At 57.5% G+C, this 17,588-nt stretch overlaps 1 protein-coding gene across 11 annotated transcripts in view; it reads left to right on the top strand.

Moving 5' to 3' along the window:
• IQSEC1 (IQ motif and Sec7 domain ArfGEF 1) overlaps nucleotides 1-17,588 on the top strand; it is a 377,635-nt gene that overhangs the window by 251,164 nt on the left and 108,883 nt on the right. Inside the window, exon 1 of one of the 11 annotated variants that reach the window (XM_072784964.1) lies at nucleotides 6,371-6,872. The exons of 9 other annotated variants lie outside the window; for them this stretch is intronic. In XM_072784964.1, coding sequence (XP_072641065.1) covers nucleotides 6,805-6,872 — 68 coding nt within the window. In that variant the 5' untranslated portion in view covers nucleotides 6,371-6,804. Of the gene's footprint in view, nucleotides 1-6,370; nucleotides 6,873-12,909; nucleotides 13,038-17,588 lie in introns of those variants that run through there. One more of the 11 variants, XM_072784972.1, reaches the window with a different exon arrangement.

The following is a 17,588-nucleotide window of genomic DNA, read 5'->3' as shown; positions in this document are numbered from 1 at the left end:
CCTACCAGATACTTCAGAGCTCCCCAGGATCCTGGCTTTCCCTCCAGTGGCAAAACTTGATAGGATCTGTGCAATCATCTTTGTTCTTCCTGCCCACCCTGTCTCAGGGCCAGGTGACAAACAGGCTCAACAGTGAGCAGGCCCAGCCCCAGATCGTACCTGAGGCAGCTCACATCCCTTCTCCGGGCCTCAGCTTCTGTATATACAATATAAAAGGCAGATCAAGTGAAAGCGTTGTTCATTCATTCAGCGGATACTCATTCACTAACTCCTTCTCTGGGCCAAATTGTTTGCCAGAGTCATGAGAAACTGATGAGCAAGCTCCATATCTACCTTCAAGTCACTCCCAGTCTGGATTTTTCCCTGCTTCTAAGGGCTGTGAGGAGCCACAGGCATCTCCAAGCTGGACCATTAATGGGCAGCTTCCCGTAGGACAGGGCAGCTCAGTGAGCCTTGACAAATGAGAGGAAATGAGTACAAGAGGTGACCTGTGGGCCAGACACCCACAGCTGGACTTTATCTGACCTGCATGGGATTAGCCCTGACATGGCATTTCAAGTTTGAATTTGTTGCAGACATGTAAAAATCAAGAGCTTTTAGGCAAAAATCTGGATTTCTGACTTCAAAAAAACCAGAGCCCACATTTTTATGGGGCAATGAATGATTGTCCCTTTAGACTGCATGGTCCCCATCCCTGTATCCCACCTGACCATCCCCCAAATCTCTCCCCATAGGCTGTCCTCATGTCCCCATCACCATCAATGGAACCTCCAATCCCCTAGTTGTTCAGAAACCCAGGCATCATCTCCTGCTCTTCTTTCTCTCTCACTCTGTATCCTTTCCATCCTCAATCCCTACTGGCTCTACTTTAAGAAGGTTTCTAGACTCCAGTCATTTGTCCCACCATCTGGGCCGCGTCCTGGGCCCAAGCATCAGCTGCTGTCTGGTCCTTGCTTCTATCCTTGTTGCCCCCACAGTTTCCTAGCTGCACAGCAAGCAAAGTGAGGCCCTGCATGCCCAGTCGGGAGCTTGGACACAACATGCCTCATGCTCCCCAAGACCAACATGGTAAAGCTCTTCTCTGGCATCTTCCCCAACACTAGGCCTATGTCAGTGGCCATCTCTGCCTGCGCCCTGAGCCATAAATGGCCTCTTAGGCCTGAGATAAGATAGCAGAAGTCAGGTTTGCCAGATGCCATGGGGGCTTGGGAGCCCACCAGTGGCCCCACGTGACCAATGCTCTTAACCACACTGGGCCTCCATTTTCCCATCTGGAAAATTGGGGCATCCCAGCACTCCCTCCACATAAGGCAAATACTGCTTAAGAAGCAGGAAGTGAGGCACCTGGGGTGGCTCAGTCTGTTGGGCATCTGCCTTTGGCTCAGTCATGATCCCGGGGTCCTGAGATTGAGCCTTGCATCAGGCTCCCTGCTCAGCAGACAGTCTGCTTCTCTCTCTCTCTCTCTCTGCTCATGCTCCTCTCAAAATAAATAAATACAATCTTAAAAAAGAAGAAGAAGAAGAAGAAGAAGAAGAAGAAGAAGAAGAAGAAGAAGAAGAAGAAGAAGAAGAAGGAGAAGGAGGAGGAGGAAAGGTAAGGGTTTTAACATTCAGCCAACTTGGCATGTGTGAGTGTTTGCCTCATGCCTGGCCCTGCTCTGGGCACCATTGGAAGTCTGTAAATATAAATAATAGGTGATTCATTTTGTTTTCAGCCTGGATCAGGAAAAAGAGTTCTGGCTTTGGAGTTGGATAGGCAGAGCTGGATTTAGAGATCATTCTGGACAAGGCATCTGAACCTCAGTTTGTTAATTTAAAAAAAAAGTGGAAAAAAAAAAGTGGGGGAGTAGGTAGTAGTGAGTGCCACTACTCGGATGGCAGGGTGTAGAAAAAACTAAACTGTATGGATATTTTTTCCACTATCCATGGACTCTCAGGGCTGGAGAGAAAGGGCTGCAGACACAGGCGTGTCCATGCAACATGAGGCTCAGGGACTGGAAGGGACATGGGGCAGAAAAGAGGAAGCCCGGGAAAGCTTATCAGGTTCATTCATTTGGTTGGGGTTGAGGGATTACACCTCCCACCAGAACATCATCACTGCTTGGCTCCACCATCCTCTTCACCGTGGCTTCAAGTGGTATCCGGCACAAGGAAGGCAGTCAGTACGTGTTGAATGGATGAAGGAACAAACATCTGAATAATTGGCTTCCTAGAGGCGGTGGCCTTGGGGCGGGTGGTGTATTGAGTGTTCACTAGAAGTGTTTGTATCCAATGCTGGCCATCGAGGGGCCGTGTGCAGAGGAGGCGGTGGGGTTCAGAGAGAATGCAGGGGAAGGTGTAGCACCACAGCTGCCAGCAGTGGGGAGGCCTTAGATCCCAGGGCCTGTGGGTGGGGAGAGGAGGCAGTTACATGGACCGGACTGATAAAGAGAGAGCACCGGGCACAGGGGGCCACCAGTGAGACAAAGTGGCTGCCGAGGGGCAGTGAATACCCTGACCGCTCCCTCGCTGCTCTGCCCCCTGCTCTCCTGCCAGGATCTCCCATGGACCACAGACAACAGGGAACGGAGGGCAGGGGAGCCTGATGATTCAATCCGTGGGGCCAGAGCAGGGTAGACAGTGCATCTGCAGGGCACTTGGAGAGTAACAGGCCCAAGTATGCAGAAATCCTGTCCAGAGTGGGTAGGCTTGGAGCTAGGAGGGCTGGGGTGCTACTGGAGCCGGGGCCGTGTGTGGGTATCAGGAAGCTCCATGTGGGTGGCCGATGGCAAAGGGTCTTGCCTGCCTGCCTGTGGTTTGGCTGGGAGTAGGCAATGGCCGGCCGCAGGGAGGATGTTGGGTTTAAAACGAGGCTTATGACAGACAGTGGGAGACGGGCCCGAGGCAAGGGGAGCACAGGGCGGGCCCCACAGAGATCCAGAGAGTGGGGAGGGGGCCACCCTCTGGCCTCGTAAAGCCCACTGTTGCCTCAAGCCCACTGCCAGGGAGTGGAGTGGAGTGTGATCATTTTGTGGACAAGACAGGCAGAAGTCAGAGGCAGAAGTTGGGGGTTTCAGAGCCCTGAGACCACAGACTCGCTCCTCACCAGGCAAGTAGAACTGACAACCCTAGCTAGATGTGGAGGCCAGATCGAGCCACATAGACCTTCCCTTGGCCTGCAGAGGAGGGCTCCCCCCCCCCCCCCCCCGCCGGCCCCAGTCCCCATCCCACTGCCCCTGGTGTGGTTGCGTCCTCCAGTGAGCACAGACCCTGAGCTGTGTCCTGCCCTCACGGCCCGAGTTCACCATGGCATCGGCATCTCCCAGGGAACAAATGTATCCTTTTCTTTGCCTGGGCGGCAGTGACTTCATCCCCAGTGGGCCGTGTGAGTCACTGCACTGAGGGTGGAGGGCCGGCCAGCTCTCTGCAGAGCCCCGCTCGGCTGGGAAGAAAGAAGAGCTGAGAGTGTGATTGGTTCCATGCAGACCTGCCTCACTTCTCTCTCTTCCTGCTGTGCTCCCTGTCCGTGTCCTACAGGGGAAGGCGGAGGGACGACCTCACTGGGCACCTAACACATGCCCAGCAGTGCCAGGGGCTTTTGCAGTGACAGCAGCTGCAAGCTCTGCTGTCCTGCGGAAGATGACCCCGAGAGGCTGAGTCCTGCACCGGGGTTCACACGGTTCTGAGGACTCGGTACCACTTTTTCCTCGCCATGGCCAGGAGAGTGGGGATGATTAGTCCCATTTTGCAAAGAAACAGACTGAGGCCCAGAGAGATGGGATGACTAGTGTCAGGGACCAGGGAGTCAGAGGTGAAGGAGGAGTCGGCCCCCATTCTCAGGGGCAAGACTTCATTGGTGATGAGGCTGCCCGTGAGGTAAGTCAGCATTCAGGAAACCTCAAAGAAGCTTTTCTAACCCCCTCGTCATGCCCCACCCCTGACCCCCACCCATCTAGCCAAGGAGGCAGTCTTCTGAGAAGCAGGTTATGCCCTGGTAGCTGAGGAAAGCCGCACCCATCCCTTCTCATGCCTTGGTGTCCCCATCCATGAGGCAAGGGGGGAAGCCCTAGCGCAGTGCCGATGGAAGGGCAGGGCACACAGGTGGATGCAGCCAAGGGAAAGAACAAAGAGAGGTCTGGACCCTCCAGAGATGTTGGTGGCAGGCAGGGGTGTCTTCCAGGACAGGGACTTGGAAGGGGCCCGTACAAGGGTCTTGGCCTCCTGTCCTGAAAATGACACCCATCTCTGAGATGACCTCCAGAGCCAGAAGGGCCACTGTCCCCTGTCTACTAGGCACCTGCCATGACAGTTACCTCTCACAGAGCAGGCATGGAAGGTGCAGGTGACAGGTATTCCTCCCTGCTGAGGGGCCCTGGTGCTGAGCCCAGGCCCAGGGGCCTGCCCCAGAGCCTGCAGTCATAGGGCAGAGGAGTCATGGGAAACCAGAGCCCAGCAGGCAGCATGGGGGCATGGGGCAGAAAGACAGAAGGTTCAGATTTTCCCGGGATGTGATAGACCATGGATGGAACCCTGAGGGACCAGGTGAGAGGCAACGGACTGATACAAAGGCTGGGACAGGGTTCTAGAAAATGTTTCAAGAAGAGAAAGAGGTCTCTGCTATCACTTATTATAGCTCTGTACCCTATGGGAACAAGGGGCCAGCCCAGGCCAGAGCAGAGTGAGTGAGGGGATGGATGGAAGGAAGAGTAGCAGAGAGATGGATGGATGATTGGATGGGAGATGGGCATCCGTGTGAAGGCATGAGTGAGTCGGGGCATGGTGTAAGTAGATTGGTGGTGGTGGAGATCCATAAACGGGTTGCCTCTACCCACAAAACATGTTGAGAAAACTTCCACCAGTAGGACAGATGAACTCTTGAATGGAGAGGAGAGGTCTTACTCTGTGCGGTGCAAGGAAGGGAGGCTCTGCCCCAGGGAGAGTCTCCTTAGGTCAGGGGAGGCTCGGGATGGAATGGCAGCCTTGGGAGATAATGAGCTTCCCTTCACTGGGGGTGTCCACACTGAGGCTGGGCAGCCACTCCCCCAGGTGCTGTGGAGGGGCTCCTGTGACAGGGAGAGGGCCGCTATGGTGGCTTCTGATGAGGAGAGAGAACTGGGGCTCCCGCGCCCCCCAGGAGGCCCCGGCCTTTGTAGAAACCTATCTTGCTTTCAGATAAAAAGTTCTTTCCTGGCTCGGGGGACAGACAAGCATGCGACTGCTGATCTTCACTGTGGGAATCAGGCTGGAATCCTAGCTGTCCTGCCCAGCCCAGGGCAGGGGGCCTGGGGACAGAGCAAGGCTTCAACCCGGAGACCCAACTCAGGCCCAGCACTACCCTCCCTGACTCTCTGTGGGCAGATGATGCCCTCTGAGCCTCAGTTTCCTTATAGGTGAAACAGGGGGCCCCGGTGGCCACTGGAGGTGGTGACACCGGCAGCTACACGTCGCTATATCTTTATACACCCTTCATGGTGCGGGGATCTGGACCTACCTGACCCCGGGGAGCTTCCGGGGGGCTGTGGGTGGGTAGAAGTAGGTTCTGTGAACACTGACCTTGAGCTGTGAGTCATTGTCCCTGGGGGCTCTGCCTGGGAAGCCCCGGCTGCCTGCCCTGGGCCTGGCCCAGGAGCAGCTGGCGGGAGGGGGTGGGGGAGCAGGGGAGGGGCTCCAGCTGGGACCCCGTCTGGAAATGCCTCAGACCCAGCTCAGGCCCAGCCCCCAGGGCCACTCAGAGGGGCCTAAGCCCTCCAGCCCACCCCCAGCCCACCCCTCTACCCGGAAGAGCTGCTCCCAAAGCCAGACTGCCACAGCACAGAAGCCCGCCTCCCCCACTTCCTAGGGCAGCAACCCGGGGTGAGCGACTTCCCCCATCTGTGCCTCAGTGGCCTCGCATGTAAAAGGGAGCTGATGATCAAATCCGCCTCATAAAGCTGTTGGGAGAACTGGGTTCTGGCCCCATGGAGAGCTTAGCCCAGTGCCCAGGGCTCCATGAGCCCCAGGTGGTCAAGGGAGATTTAAGGTCAAAGGGGCCAGCCACACACAGCATCATCTGTCACCCGGCAAGGAAGTGACCCAGCCAGGCCTGGGAACTTGTCTCCCCCCAGATGGAGACCCTCGTGGGCCAGCCACGCTCCCAGGAAGCAGCCCTGACTTTGTCTTTCTTTTGTCTCCTGCACACCCCAGGCTCCCCCAGAAGCCAGGCAGGCAGCGTGGCCCCTTCCCTGTCCTGGCCAGCTCCTGGCCCCCGCTTGGGGTGGGCCGGGCCGCGGGGCGGGTGTTGGGTTTAGGCCTCTGGGGAGATGGGGAGGATGTGGGCCCGCCCTCGCCTCCCCGCCCACCTCCCTCCCTCTCGGGCTCAGGGCTCAGCCTCTCCCGTCCCAGTCCCAGGCCAGCCCCTGGACACAGGACCAGCGCTTTCCCTCACCGGGCAGACGCCCCTCACCCGTCCCGCCCCGAGTGACTCACTGCTCCCCTGGCCCACAGCCACTGCTGTCTCCTGGCAGGAGGCAGACGCAAGGTTGTGCCGAAGCCACGGGGTCTGGTGCGAGAGGGCCACTCGGCCCGGAGGGTCTGGAGCAGCCGGCGGGGCCAGCGCACAGAGGCCAGCCTAGGGACGGCAAGGCCGGTGGCTGGGACTTACAGTGGCCTGTGGGAGCCGGCGCCTCCCCTCTCCCCTGGCTTTTAGGCCTCTTCTTTCTTCCCACCATGAAGAAGGAAGTGACCTGAGAGCCAGCAGAGCCAGCCAGCCCCTGGCCGGGAGGAGACCAGAGTCAGAGGGCCGTGGCCGGGGGTCCCTCAGCCACTGGCTCTCCCAGCTAGCCAGGCATGAAGGGTGGTGGCAGCGCCGTGTGGAGCCTAATGTGGAAATACTGCATCTCCGTGAGGACCCTCAGGTACCAGGGGACGTGTGTGGAGGAGGCTCTGGCCAGCCTCGTATGATAGGAGGGGAGGCTGGGCGGCAGGCTGGCCTCTGTGAGCCCCGGGGCAGCTCCAGCCTGGGGACAGCAGGGACCGAGGGCAGGAATGGTCATGCCTGGTGCTGCGACCTGGAGAGGCTCCTGTCTCTAGTGGGGAGGGAGGGAGGAGCGAGGAACAGGAGTCAGGGAGTGTGCGGGCATCTGGCTGGGACGCGGAGTGCCCACTGGAGGACACCAGGGCAGGTATAGTGTGGCTGGTGGCGTCCCCAGGGCACACGGGAATGGGCGCTTGTTACGTAACACACTGGCACTGGCACAGTCGGGTGACCTTGGCCATGTCCCCTAGCCTCTCTGAGCCTGTTCCCCATCAGTGAAATGGCGCTCACCCTCATTCCTTCCTGAGTGCATCGTAGGGCGATGTGGGACTGTCAGGGCCAGTTGCCGAGGGGGCTGAGAACTCAGCCCGGGCTCAGGCACCGGGATGCCCAAGTTTAAAACTGACCAAGGCGTTATCAGTGGCACGAAGTGGCTTCATCTCTGTGGGCAGAGCTTCCCACTTGCAGACCCTTAAAGGAGTAGCATGAGGCTTAAATGAGGTGATGCACAAAGGAAAGACAAGGCCTGGCCCGCCGCCAGCGCTGGCTAGGCCTCAGGTGTGATCACCCCGGCTCTCATTCTTGCACTTCCCCTGAGCCAGATGGACAGGGAGGTGTGCCTGCCTGGAACAGAGCCACTGTGCATGGCAGCGCAGATGGAGGCAGAGCAGAGCTCTTTGCCCCCCGAGGAGGGGGTGCGTCCCCGGCTTGGCGCCAGCCCCTGCACCTGCTAAGGGGGTTCAGGGCAGGGAGCAGAAAGCTGGATCCCATGTGATCTCAGGCAAGGCTGGGTCTCGCCTGTTAAGGGGTATTAGGTAGGGCCAGGATCTTATATGGGAGGGGCTTAGAGGCAGCTGCTTGGAAGGGCTTGGAAGATGTCTATTTCGATACCACCCAAGGGCGGATCTGTGACTTCAAGGGGAGGTTTTACAAAGGGTAAGGGACTGGAAGATTTCCCTCTTTCTTCTCACCCCCATGGCTTATAAACTAAAGTTTCCCTTCCTTTCTTCCTTCTTTCCTTTCCAAAATATTTGTGACCACTTATAGGAAACACCTATGATAAATCAAATAAAACATCAGGATCAGGATCAGGATCAGCACAATATAGAAGAGAATGCCATGACCTAGGGAAAAAAAAAAAAAAAACATAGAACGGATCAGAGATAAGCAGGATCCTGAGGTCCTTTTGTTGAGGTGAAAATTGCTGAGCTTCCTGGCAACCAAAGAGAAAGGGGAAACCTAGCCCCTCTACCCACACTCCCTGTGATAGATGACTTTCAGTACAGTGGCCACAGTCATCTTTGGTGCTGGGTAAGAGTGTCTGAGACTCTGGGCCTCTGGCCTGGATAGATGGGTGGGTGGGTGAAGGTGGAAGGCATGGCAGGGAGATGCTTTGCATCTGGCTTTAGGAAAACGGGGCAGACAGTGAGGGCTGAGGCATTCTCTTGCATGCGGATGTGGCGGCTGTGGGAATAGAGAGGGGAAAGCTCACCCCAGGAGTGAGTCAGTGGCCACCTGCCCCTCCTTAGACCTCGGAATATACCTCCTTGGGTCAGCACCTCAGCCAGGCAGGCCAAGGCAGGGGGTGAGTCCCCCGGCTATGGCGAGGGTGCCGTGTGCCTTTCCCTCCACCCTCAGCTGGATTTCCCTGTGTCTCATGCTCTCCTGTGGTTTCCGGGGGTTGGCATTATGGAAACCTCAAGGGTTGTTTACAGGACGCAGGGGGCCCAGCCCTGGGAGGCCCTGCCCAGCTCTGCCAGAGGCTCACCAGGTTCCAGGGAGGAGTAGCACAGCCTCAGAGCCCGGTAGACCACGCACTCCCCGCCAGAGTTCCCTCATCGACGGAGCGGGGGTGACAGCACAGCGGATAGTTATCAGAGGCAGGGCTGTGGGGTAGAGCCTTGCGTGGCTCGCGGCAGTGCTCAGAGAGTGTTCTTTGGCCTGGTAGGCCCGACAGTGGCGATGGGCAGGCCTGCGCCTCGGGGCTGATAGGAACGCGGGCGGGACGGCCGCCTCACCCTGGAAGACAGCTCCGGGGGGTGTGGACGCCGTAATTGGCAGCGCGTTGGCCCCAAACCCCTACTTAGCACCTGTAAGTTACAGGGCTCCGCCGTGCTTCGCTAGGGAGGATGGCCCTTGGGGGAGGTCCCAGAAGACTTGCTCTGCTCTCTGGACCCCCACCCCATTTGTGGGAAGGCCGCCCGGAGGCCCAAGGTCACTCCCCAAGCCAGACGGACAGACAGACAGACAGTTGGGCAGAGCAAGCCCTCGGCGGGATCCCAGCCCCCTTTGCAGCCAGGGAAGACCTGAGTCAGCAGGTCTGCGGCCCAAGGCGGGGCTGGCGGCAGCCACGGTGACAAATTGGAGGCTTGCGATCGGACAGCACATAGTTTTCCACTTGCGTCTTCAGATTCCCCTCCGCCGGAGTCTGTCGCCCCTGGCCCAGACCAGCTTCCATCTGGAAAAGCGAGAGGTGTGTGTGGGGAGCAGGCTGCCAGCAGGCCCGCCCTGGCCCTTTGCCCCGGGGCTCGGTGACTGCCCCCCAGAGGCTGGGGGCAGGGTCTCTGGGCCCTTGGCCCGAGTCGCCGAGAGAGGACGTGACACGGTAGGCCATAGGATGTGCGTTTTGGGGCGAGTTGCCAACCCCCCCACTGGGGCTGTTTCCTTGGGTAACGTGTAACGTGAGGAGAGCTGTGCCAGCGAGGTGGTTCTTGGGAACACCACAGCCGGGTTCTGCTGGCCAGCACCCAGTGGAGCAGCTCCCTGGGACGCCTGTCCCCCCCTTCCCTCTGAGTGTCCCCGTCAGAGTGTTGGAGTCCGGAGGCCGCTGGCTTGGCAGTCAGGCCTGCTTGAGTTCGAACCCTGGTGCAGGCCCTCTGCTTGCGTAAGTGACCCCAGGGCTGTTGAGAGGTCCAGTGAGTCGAGGCCATGGGCCTGCCTGGGCAGGCTAGGTGCTGCAGAGTGGCCGTGTCTCCCAGCTCTGATCTGCCCCAGGCCTTCGTCTGTGGTATTGGTGATAATCCTCAGTCTCTGGGGCCAGGCTGGAAAATCACTTTTGCACCTGGTGTTATTTTGGGAACGAAAGACCTTTCTGTGCCTTGAGGGCCAGTGGGGCATTTGAGCTGCCTGGTGGGCAGAGGCAGCCCACTTGGGGTGCTGGTTGGGGTGGGGCAGGGGGCTCTGCTGAGCAAAGCCTCCCCCGCCCCTCCCCTGCTGGGGTGCATCTGGGGAGGAGGGCCAGAGAGCAGCTGGCAGCCAGGCTCTCGGAGCTTCCGGGGAGCTTCCTGGACAATTAGCCATCTGATGCCCCTCTGTGGGAGGCCCAGTGCACACACCTCCCGGGACAGAGAGCTTGCTGCCTCCCAGCCTGGGGGGCAGCAAGGAAATTCTGCTGCTTTGATGCAAGGAAATTTCCTTGCTTTGATGCAAGGAAATTCTTTCCCACTTGGAGCTGACAACCCTCTTCCTATGATGCCCCCCCCCCCCACACACACACACAAACACACACTGGGGGGCCCGGCCCTGCTCTCTGGGCGCCCAGCCCATCTGCTTCCCTGTCCTGGGAGAGCCTATAGTGACCAGAATTCTCTGAGGCTGAGGACGGGGTCTTTCATCCCTTCCCCATTTCCTTTCCCTCTCTGGACAGGATCTGGAGCTGAGTATGAGATGGGATGGGCGCTTGTAGGCACTGAGCGACCACCTCTCCTGCGTGGACACTGCCCAAAGCATGCACATATTCTTTGGGCAGCTGCTTTACCCTTCCATACGTGGGACTTATTGCCTCAGCCCTGCAGGCCTGCCTTCCTCTGCCTCTCCTCTTTGTTCCTCGTGCCCCTCCCCATGCTGCTCTATTGCCCATCCCCGCCCCCCATCCAGTCTTTGTGTGGGGACTGGTCCTGGCACTCTGCCTGGTGCTCAGTGTCCAGCCTCACATCTAGCCCACTAATGTCCACCCTGTGAGGGCCACCATCCCACCAGACAGAGAAGGAGCCTTGGAGCCTCAAGTTAGCAGTCCCCAGACCGGGTCACTGCTGGTCACCCTTCCAGGTGAGGGCAGCAGGTGTCCTCCGAGCCCGGCAGAGAGATTGCATGAGCATCTCACTGGAAAAGTCTTCATTTAGCCAGCCAATAAATATTTGCCGGGCTTCTGCTCTGCATCAGGCCTGTGCCAGACCCTGGAGGTATGGCAAGGAGTAAAGGCAAGGGCCAGGCCTCATGGAGCCGATGATGAGGGGTGGGAGCAGAGAAGCAGTAAACAAAGCATATAGGTGGGAGTGTCTTCAGACAGAGATTACAGGCAAGAAGATAAAACTGGGAAGATGGCTAGAGGGACTGGGTTGGAGAGGGCACGTGACCTGGGGGTTCAGGAAAGGTCTCTCCTGGCTGCCCACTGGCTGCCAGCCACACAGACCAAATGGGGTCTGTTCACACGATGGAATGCTACACAACCACGAAAAAGAGTGAGGTACTGGTATTTGTGACGACACGGAGCCACTTTGGAAACATGCTGAATGAGAGAAGCGGGTCACAAAAGACCACTGAGCTTGTGGACATCCACAGTAGACAAGCCCGCATGGACAGGAGGTAGAGTAGTGTTTGCTAGTGGCTGGGTGAGGGGGGCACTGGAAGGGCTGCTTAATGCAAACGGAGTTTCTTTTGGCGGATGATGAAAATGATGAAAATCTTAGATTGTGATGTGTGCACAACTCTGAATAGATGGAAAGTGTTGTACACGCTGAATAGGTGGATTTTATAGAATATGAATTATATCTCAATAAAACTGTTTTAAGGAAAAGAAAGCAGCAAGAAAGGCCTGTCTGAAGGAGTGGCATTGAGTTGAGAGTGGCGGGAAGGAAGGAGCTTATGAAGCCTTGAGGGAGAGCATTCCAGGCAGAGGGAACAGCAGGTGCAAAGACCTGAAATGGGACCACACCTGGTGTGTTTGGGGAGCATGGAGCAGGCCCAGCAGGGGTCCAGGAGGGAAGGACTGTGCAGTTCCCAAAGTCTGGCAGTGTTGGGTCCTTGTGGGGAGTTGAGTTTACTCAGATGGGGAGAGGCGGGGCAGGGTTTCAAGCAGGATAATGACATGATGTGCTTTCTGTTTTAAAACAATCACTGGAGCTGCTGTAAGGAAATGAGACTGCGGAGAGGGAGGGGTGTGTGGGCGGGGGGGGGGGGTGGGGGGGAACGTGACACCAATCAGGAGGTAGTGGCCACTGTCTAGGAGAGACACAATGATTGATACCCAAAGGAGGCAGGCTGGCAGATGATGGCAGTGGGAATTCAGAAGGGAACAGATCACTCCCAGATGGGGATGAGGAGGCTTCCTGGAGGAGGGGCCCAGACGGGGCCTCCGGGAATGAGGGTGGGCCAGGCAGAGAGGTGGTGGTGACAGGGTTCTGGGGAGGCAGGGTGGTGGGGAGGGCAGCAGCCTTGTGGGAGTGGGGAGCTGAGTGCATGGAGGCCATAGGGCGCTGAGGTTGGAGGTCCCGCCCCTGCCACCCCAGTCTCCAATGGGCAGGGCAGGAGCTGCTTGCAGAGTAAGTAGGGCAGCGTCTCTCCGTCTCTCCGGGGCCACCTGTCACGTGCCTTTGTCCCACCTGTTCAGGCTGGGCCTTGGTGAGACCTTTCGCGCCTGGTGGCCAGAGCCCCAGGCGGGGCAGGCATGCTGACGGCAGCCTCACCAGAAACTCCAGTGACCCTGAAACGCGATCGGCCACACGAGACTGGCCAGGGAGGGAGCTGTATTATTTATTGACCAGAGCTTCTGGGGCCTGCCTGCTGAGGCCACTGGGACTGGCCAGACCTTGAAGGCGCTTCCCTGGGCAGTGCGCCTCTGGGGCTTATTCAGAGGTGGGCGGGGGCCCCAGGGTGCCCACACCCTCTCCCCAGGGCGTGGTTTCCTTGATGCTGGCTGAGCAGGGAGGAAGTCAGACGTCAGGCCCTGCAGCGGGGAGGGCCCAGAGCTTGTCCCCAGGGGCCTTGGAGACAGGCAGGCAGGGCCCTGGGGCTCCAGAAGGACCTCCGCCCTCTCCCCTCTGACACTGTGAGTACCAACCACCTAGGCTGGGGGAGGGGGAGAGTCTCGGCCACCTGAGAAGCCTGGGAGGGCCTTGCTGATTGTCCGGGCAGCCTGCTGTGGCAGGGTCTTGGGGCTCTCACCAGGGCATTTGAAGTTTCTCGAAACAGACTTCTCCTCATTGGCTGGATGACACAGAGACCCTCCCCGGGCCCAAAGGACCTCAGGTGTTCCCCACCCCCGCAGCTGCCTAGTAGGGCAGCTTCAGCTGTAGGAGGGAAGTTCTTTCACTCCCCTGGGCATTTAGACCAGCCCCAGGCCCTAGTGGGGGTGGAAAGTCCAGGACCCCTTGAACACCCAGGCTGGTTGGTCCTAGGCCTGGGGCCCTCACAACCACCCTGAGAATGAACAACATCCATTTTCCAGCCAAGTAAATTGAGGCCCACGGAGGTTGCACATTTGCCAAGGACCCCTGCAGTGTAGTTGGTGCAGTTTCTTTCTTTTCCCTGCTGCTACCGCCTCACCCCACAGAGCATAAATTGTGTGCACGAGGAGGCCTGGGGCAGAAGGAGCAGAAGCTTCTTTCTGAAGTGATCCAGAGTAGAATCTTGAGGATCTGCAGATCCCCAGGGCTGGGAGGGACTTCAGAGACAGCCCTCAGGTGGATGAGCAGCTCTGGACACACAGAATGAGGGGGATTCAGTGAGCCTCTTGGGTACTGTCCCTTGGGAAATCCCCTTTAGTAAGATGGGGGGCCTGGGGCCACCTGCCTGTTGGGGAGATTCCCCTACTGCGTTCTGCTTCCCCATCTAACCTCACTACGGCCCTGGAAAGGAGAATGGCTATCACCCTTGGTTATGTAGAAAGTCAAGCATAGAGATGTTGGGATATCTGTGCGATGTCCCACAGTGGGTGTAAGTTGGGAACTGGGGCTTGAACCCAGAGGGACGCCGAGCCCCTCAGTGCATCATGGTCTCTGTGTGAGGTGGTGGCGGTGGGGAGGGGGACAGGGAAGGATGATCCCATGACTGTCCCATTACTAGGTCTCATTTTTCCCGTCTGTGGCGGGTTGGACTCCAGTGCTGAGGAGGGGGCTGTCTGCCCCACTGGCCTGCAGGAGCTGGGGTTGGGGTCAGGCCAGGCTTGGCTGCAGGACTGAGAGCTCCTAGGTTGGCCCTCTGTTCTCAGGTTGACAAAGCCTTCCTCCGACACATCGGTGGAGGCCCAGTGAGCACCCCAGTAATCCAGGGGGCCCTGGGAGGACCCCGGATGGTCAGACAGCTCAGAGCACGGGGCTCTGGCCTCCATCTTCGTGGTCTCCTGCAGCGACCTGCCCTTTGTCGGACTCCAGGGTACAAACTGGAGAGCCTGGCCAGATGGGTGCCAGCACCTGTCCTGGGGGTAGGGCGGAAAGAGCGTGACCAGGAGCCAGGACAGCTGGGCTCTGAGGCAGGCGCTTCTGCGGGCTCACCTGGGATCCAGACAAGCTCCTTCTCTCATCAGGCCGCGGGTGCTTCCCTGTGACCAGCCAGGTGGAGTCGGGAGCCCTGAAGTGATCTGTGACTCCTTGCAGAGTTTCAGGCTCATCATTCATGAATTCAATCCTTGGACAAACTTACCGAGTCCCTGCTGTGTACCAAGCCCCACCTTGTCTCTGGGGCTACAGAAGTGATAAACCAGAGCTGGAGCAACAGGAGGGGGTAGACAGCAGGGGAGGCATACCTGGTTGGGTGTGTTTTGTTTTCATAGATACTTATCCCCTATTAGGAAACAAAGCCAGCCAGCATACCAGATTCATGATTTCATAGATACCAATGCTTGGGATGAGCAAAGCTAACAAAATTAAGAAGCCAGCGGATCCGAAGTTAAATTGGGGAGCAGGCGATGGGCAGGGAGGGCTGGAGTTGTGTGCAGGCTGCGGGCCCCTGGGGCTCTACACAGAGGCAGGGCAGGCAGGGGCTGAGCTTTGCTGTCTGCCGAAGGGCAGTCCAGGGTTTGAGGAGCGATGTGGGGCTTCCACAGATGCTCCTTCCCCAGAAACTTCTGTAAGTTCCCAGACCAGCTCCACTTACAACGTGACCCTCTTCAGCTTGGCTCTGCTCAGATGAGTCTTTTACACCTGACAGTCACACTGGGCTTCTTCCGACCCTCCGAGCATGCTGCCACTGTGTAGATGTCGGAGTCCAGCAAGTCCTGGTTTGGGTCCTAGCTCTGTGCGCCTGCCCGGGTAAGTCAAGTCAAGTCACAGGCCTTCCCTGAGCCTCCAGCTGCTCGAGCATGAGAGATTGTTTCATGGCACCAGATAAACTCAGGTTAATGGGCCCTCTCCTCCTGTCCCTCCCCTGCCATCAGGGTTTTCCTGAGGCCTCTCCCTGGGGATTGAGTTGGGATGGGACACAGAGACCAGGAAACAAACTCGGGCTCTCCTGTCTCTCTGGGGGCCTGCCAGTCTCATCCTGTCAGAAGCCCCCTCCTCTGGGCTCCGAGTGAGCAGAGGTCGTGCAGGTCTCCTATCCCCATCATTAGAGCTAGAGCAACTTGGCCTTCAGAACCCCACACAGATGTGAGATTACTGCTAAGATGCAAAGGCCTGGCCAGGCATCGACAGGGTATGTGTGCGGCAACCCCCTCTCCCGCCCCGAGCTGGGGAAGGGGTCTGAGCACAGCATCTGCAGGCAGTCAGACAGGTGAGGGCAGGTAGGAGGGCCATACCACAGCCTCCACTCAGAGCCCTTTATGGGCCAGGCCAGTGTGAAGTCACTTGGGCCTTCCTCCTGAGTCTTTGAGGGATGGGTCATGAGCCCCCGTTTGAGGGATGAGCAAACCAATGCCCAGAAATCCACATCAGTGTGATTTCAGCTGCCTCTGGAAAAGAGGTAAGAGGAGTCTGGCCAGGCAGAGTGGGGTGTCCAGGCTGTAGCCAGCATGCGGGGAGCATGTTGTCAGCTGGGACTTGGACACTAAGGCCATGAGGCAGGCTTCTGGGAAGGGTCAGGCTGCTGAAGAGCGTTTAAAACCTAAACTTCGGTGTGAGCCTCAACTCTGCTACCTTCTTAGCTATTTGACCTCGGATTAGCCTCAGTTTAGCCTCAGTCTGTCAGTGAGGACCCTTCTATTTGCTGGTGACAAAAAATCCAAGTCAAACAGGCTTAAGCAGAAGGAGGGCTTCAATGGTTCATGAAACAGAAAAGTCTGGGGAGTAACTAGCTTCAGGAATGGCTGGATCCAGGGATTCGATGTATGTAATACATTTGTACTTGTCAACTCTCACCTCTGCCTTCCTCCCTACTGGCTTCATTTTGAAGCAGGGCTGCTCCATGTGGGTTCCCCAGCTCCATGCTTGGCATGTAGGGAATGCTCCCCAACAGCAACTGGTCAGCTTCAGGGGCCAGGCTGCCATGAGCAAACACATTGTCTCTGTCTTAGGGATGTCAACAGTGCCCTGGGGGAGGTGGGACAAGAACAGAGGAAGTTACCATAAAGGGTGAGCAGAGCTGAGACCATTGTGCGCTCTACAGCCCGTGAGAGATCAGAGGAGGAATGTCAGAATTCACATCTGGATGGGTTCCTCTGTCTTCCTAGAAGAGATGACAGCTAAACTAGATTTCGAAGGCAAAGGAGGAGTTGGCCTATGGCATGAAAAGTGAGGGAGCAGGAGCCGTGGGGTTCAGATTGCTTCAGGACCCACACACAGTGGGGCTGGCCATGCTGTAGAGATCTCAGTGGGGCTTAGAGGTCAGGATAGGTGGTGGGGGTTGGAGGTGGGGGCAACTGACGCTACATGTGGATGAAAGATGGTTCTGGCTTTGAGGCAGTGAGGACAGGAAAGAATGAGCACTTAGTGAGCACCTACCGTAGCACTTAGTGAGCCTGCAACTTTCCATAGGTTGCCTCCTTCCGGCTCCACGACAGACCCTGGAGGCACCTCATCCCCACTCGGCAGAGAATGGAACAAGCGCCAGAACAGAATGCCTTATCTAAATCAATCAAAGGTTTTTCTCCCACAAACTTCAAAATTTGGACTTATCAATGGGCCAGGCCCAGTGCCTCTGACTGGCCATTAAGAGGCTACTGGGATACCGCCCATGGCAGGGACATAGGGGGAAGTTACTGTGTTCAAAACAGCTGCGTGTTGAAATACCTTCCCAGCAGACTAACCACTAAGACTCCTATCACACAGGCAGCCGGAAGCACAGTAAATCTGAAACCTGGCATCTGCAACATGGGGGCACATCATAGCCAGGGGTCAGGCGGGAAATGTGAAGCCAAAGACTCCCCTGCTGAAGTAGGTATGGAAAGCCACCTGCTCGCGAGCAACCAGAGGAAACCAGCTTGGTTTGGGCTTTAAGCAGCGAATTTTTAAACCACTTCTGAGCTGTCCCTCACTTGTAGCTGAGATAAGCCAGGGAGAAGAATATGGGGTGGGAGCAGGAAGATGGAGGGCCAGACCCCAGCTCCCCATTTGGTTGCTGTAACCCCTCTGAGCCTCAGTACCCTCATCTGTAAAGCGAGGGCATGCCCTATGCAACGACATAGACATAGTTCAATAAACGTCAAGGGTCATTATCCCCAAGTAAA

Source organism: Canis lupus, chromosome 19 (assembly GCF_048164855.1).
Source record: "Canis lupus baileyi chromosome 19, mCanLup2.hap1, whole genome shotgun sequence".
In the NCBI taxonomy this organism is placed as follows: Eukaryota; Metazoa; Chordata; class Mammalia; order Carnivora; family Canidae; genus Canis; species Canis lupus.
Note: the sequence above shows the minus strand (reverse complement) of the source record. Positions and strands in the feature narration are given on the sequence as shown.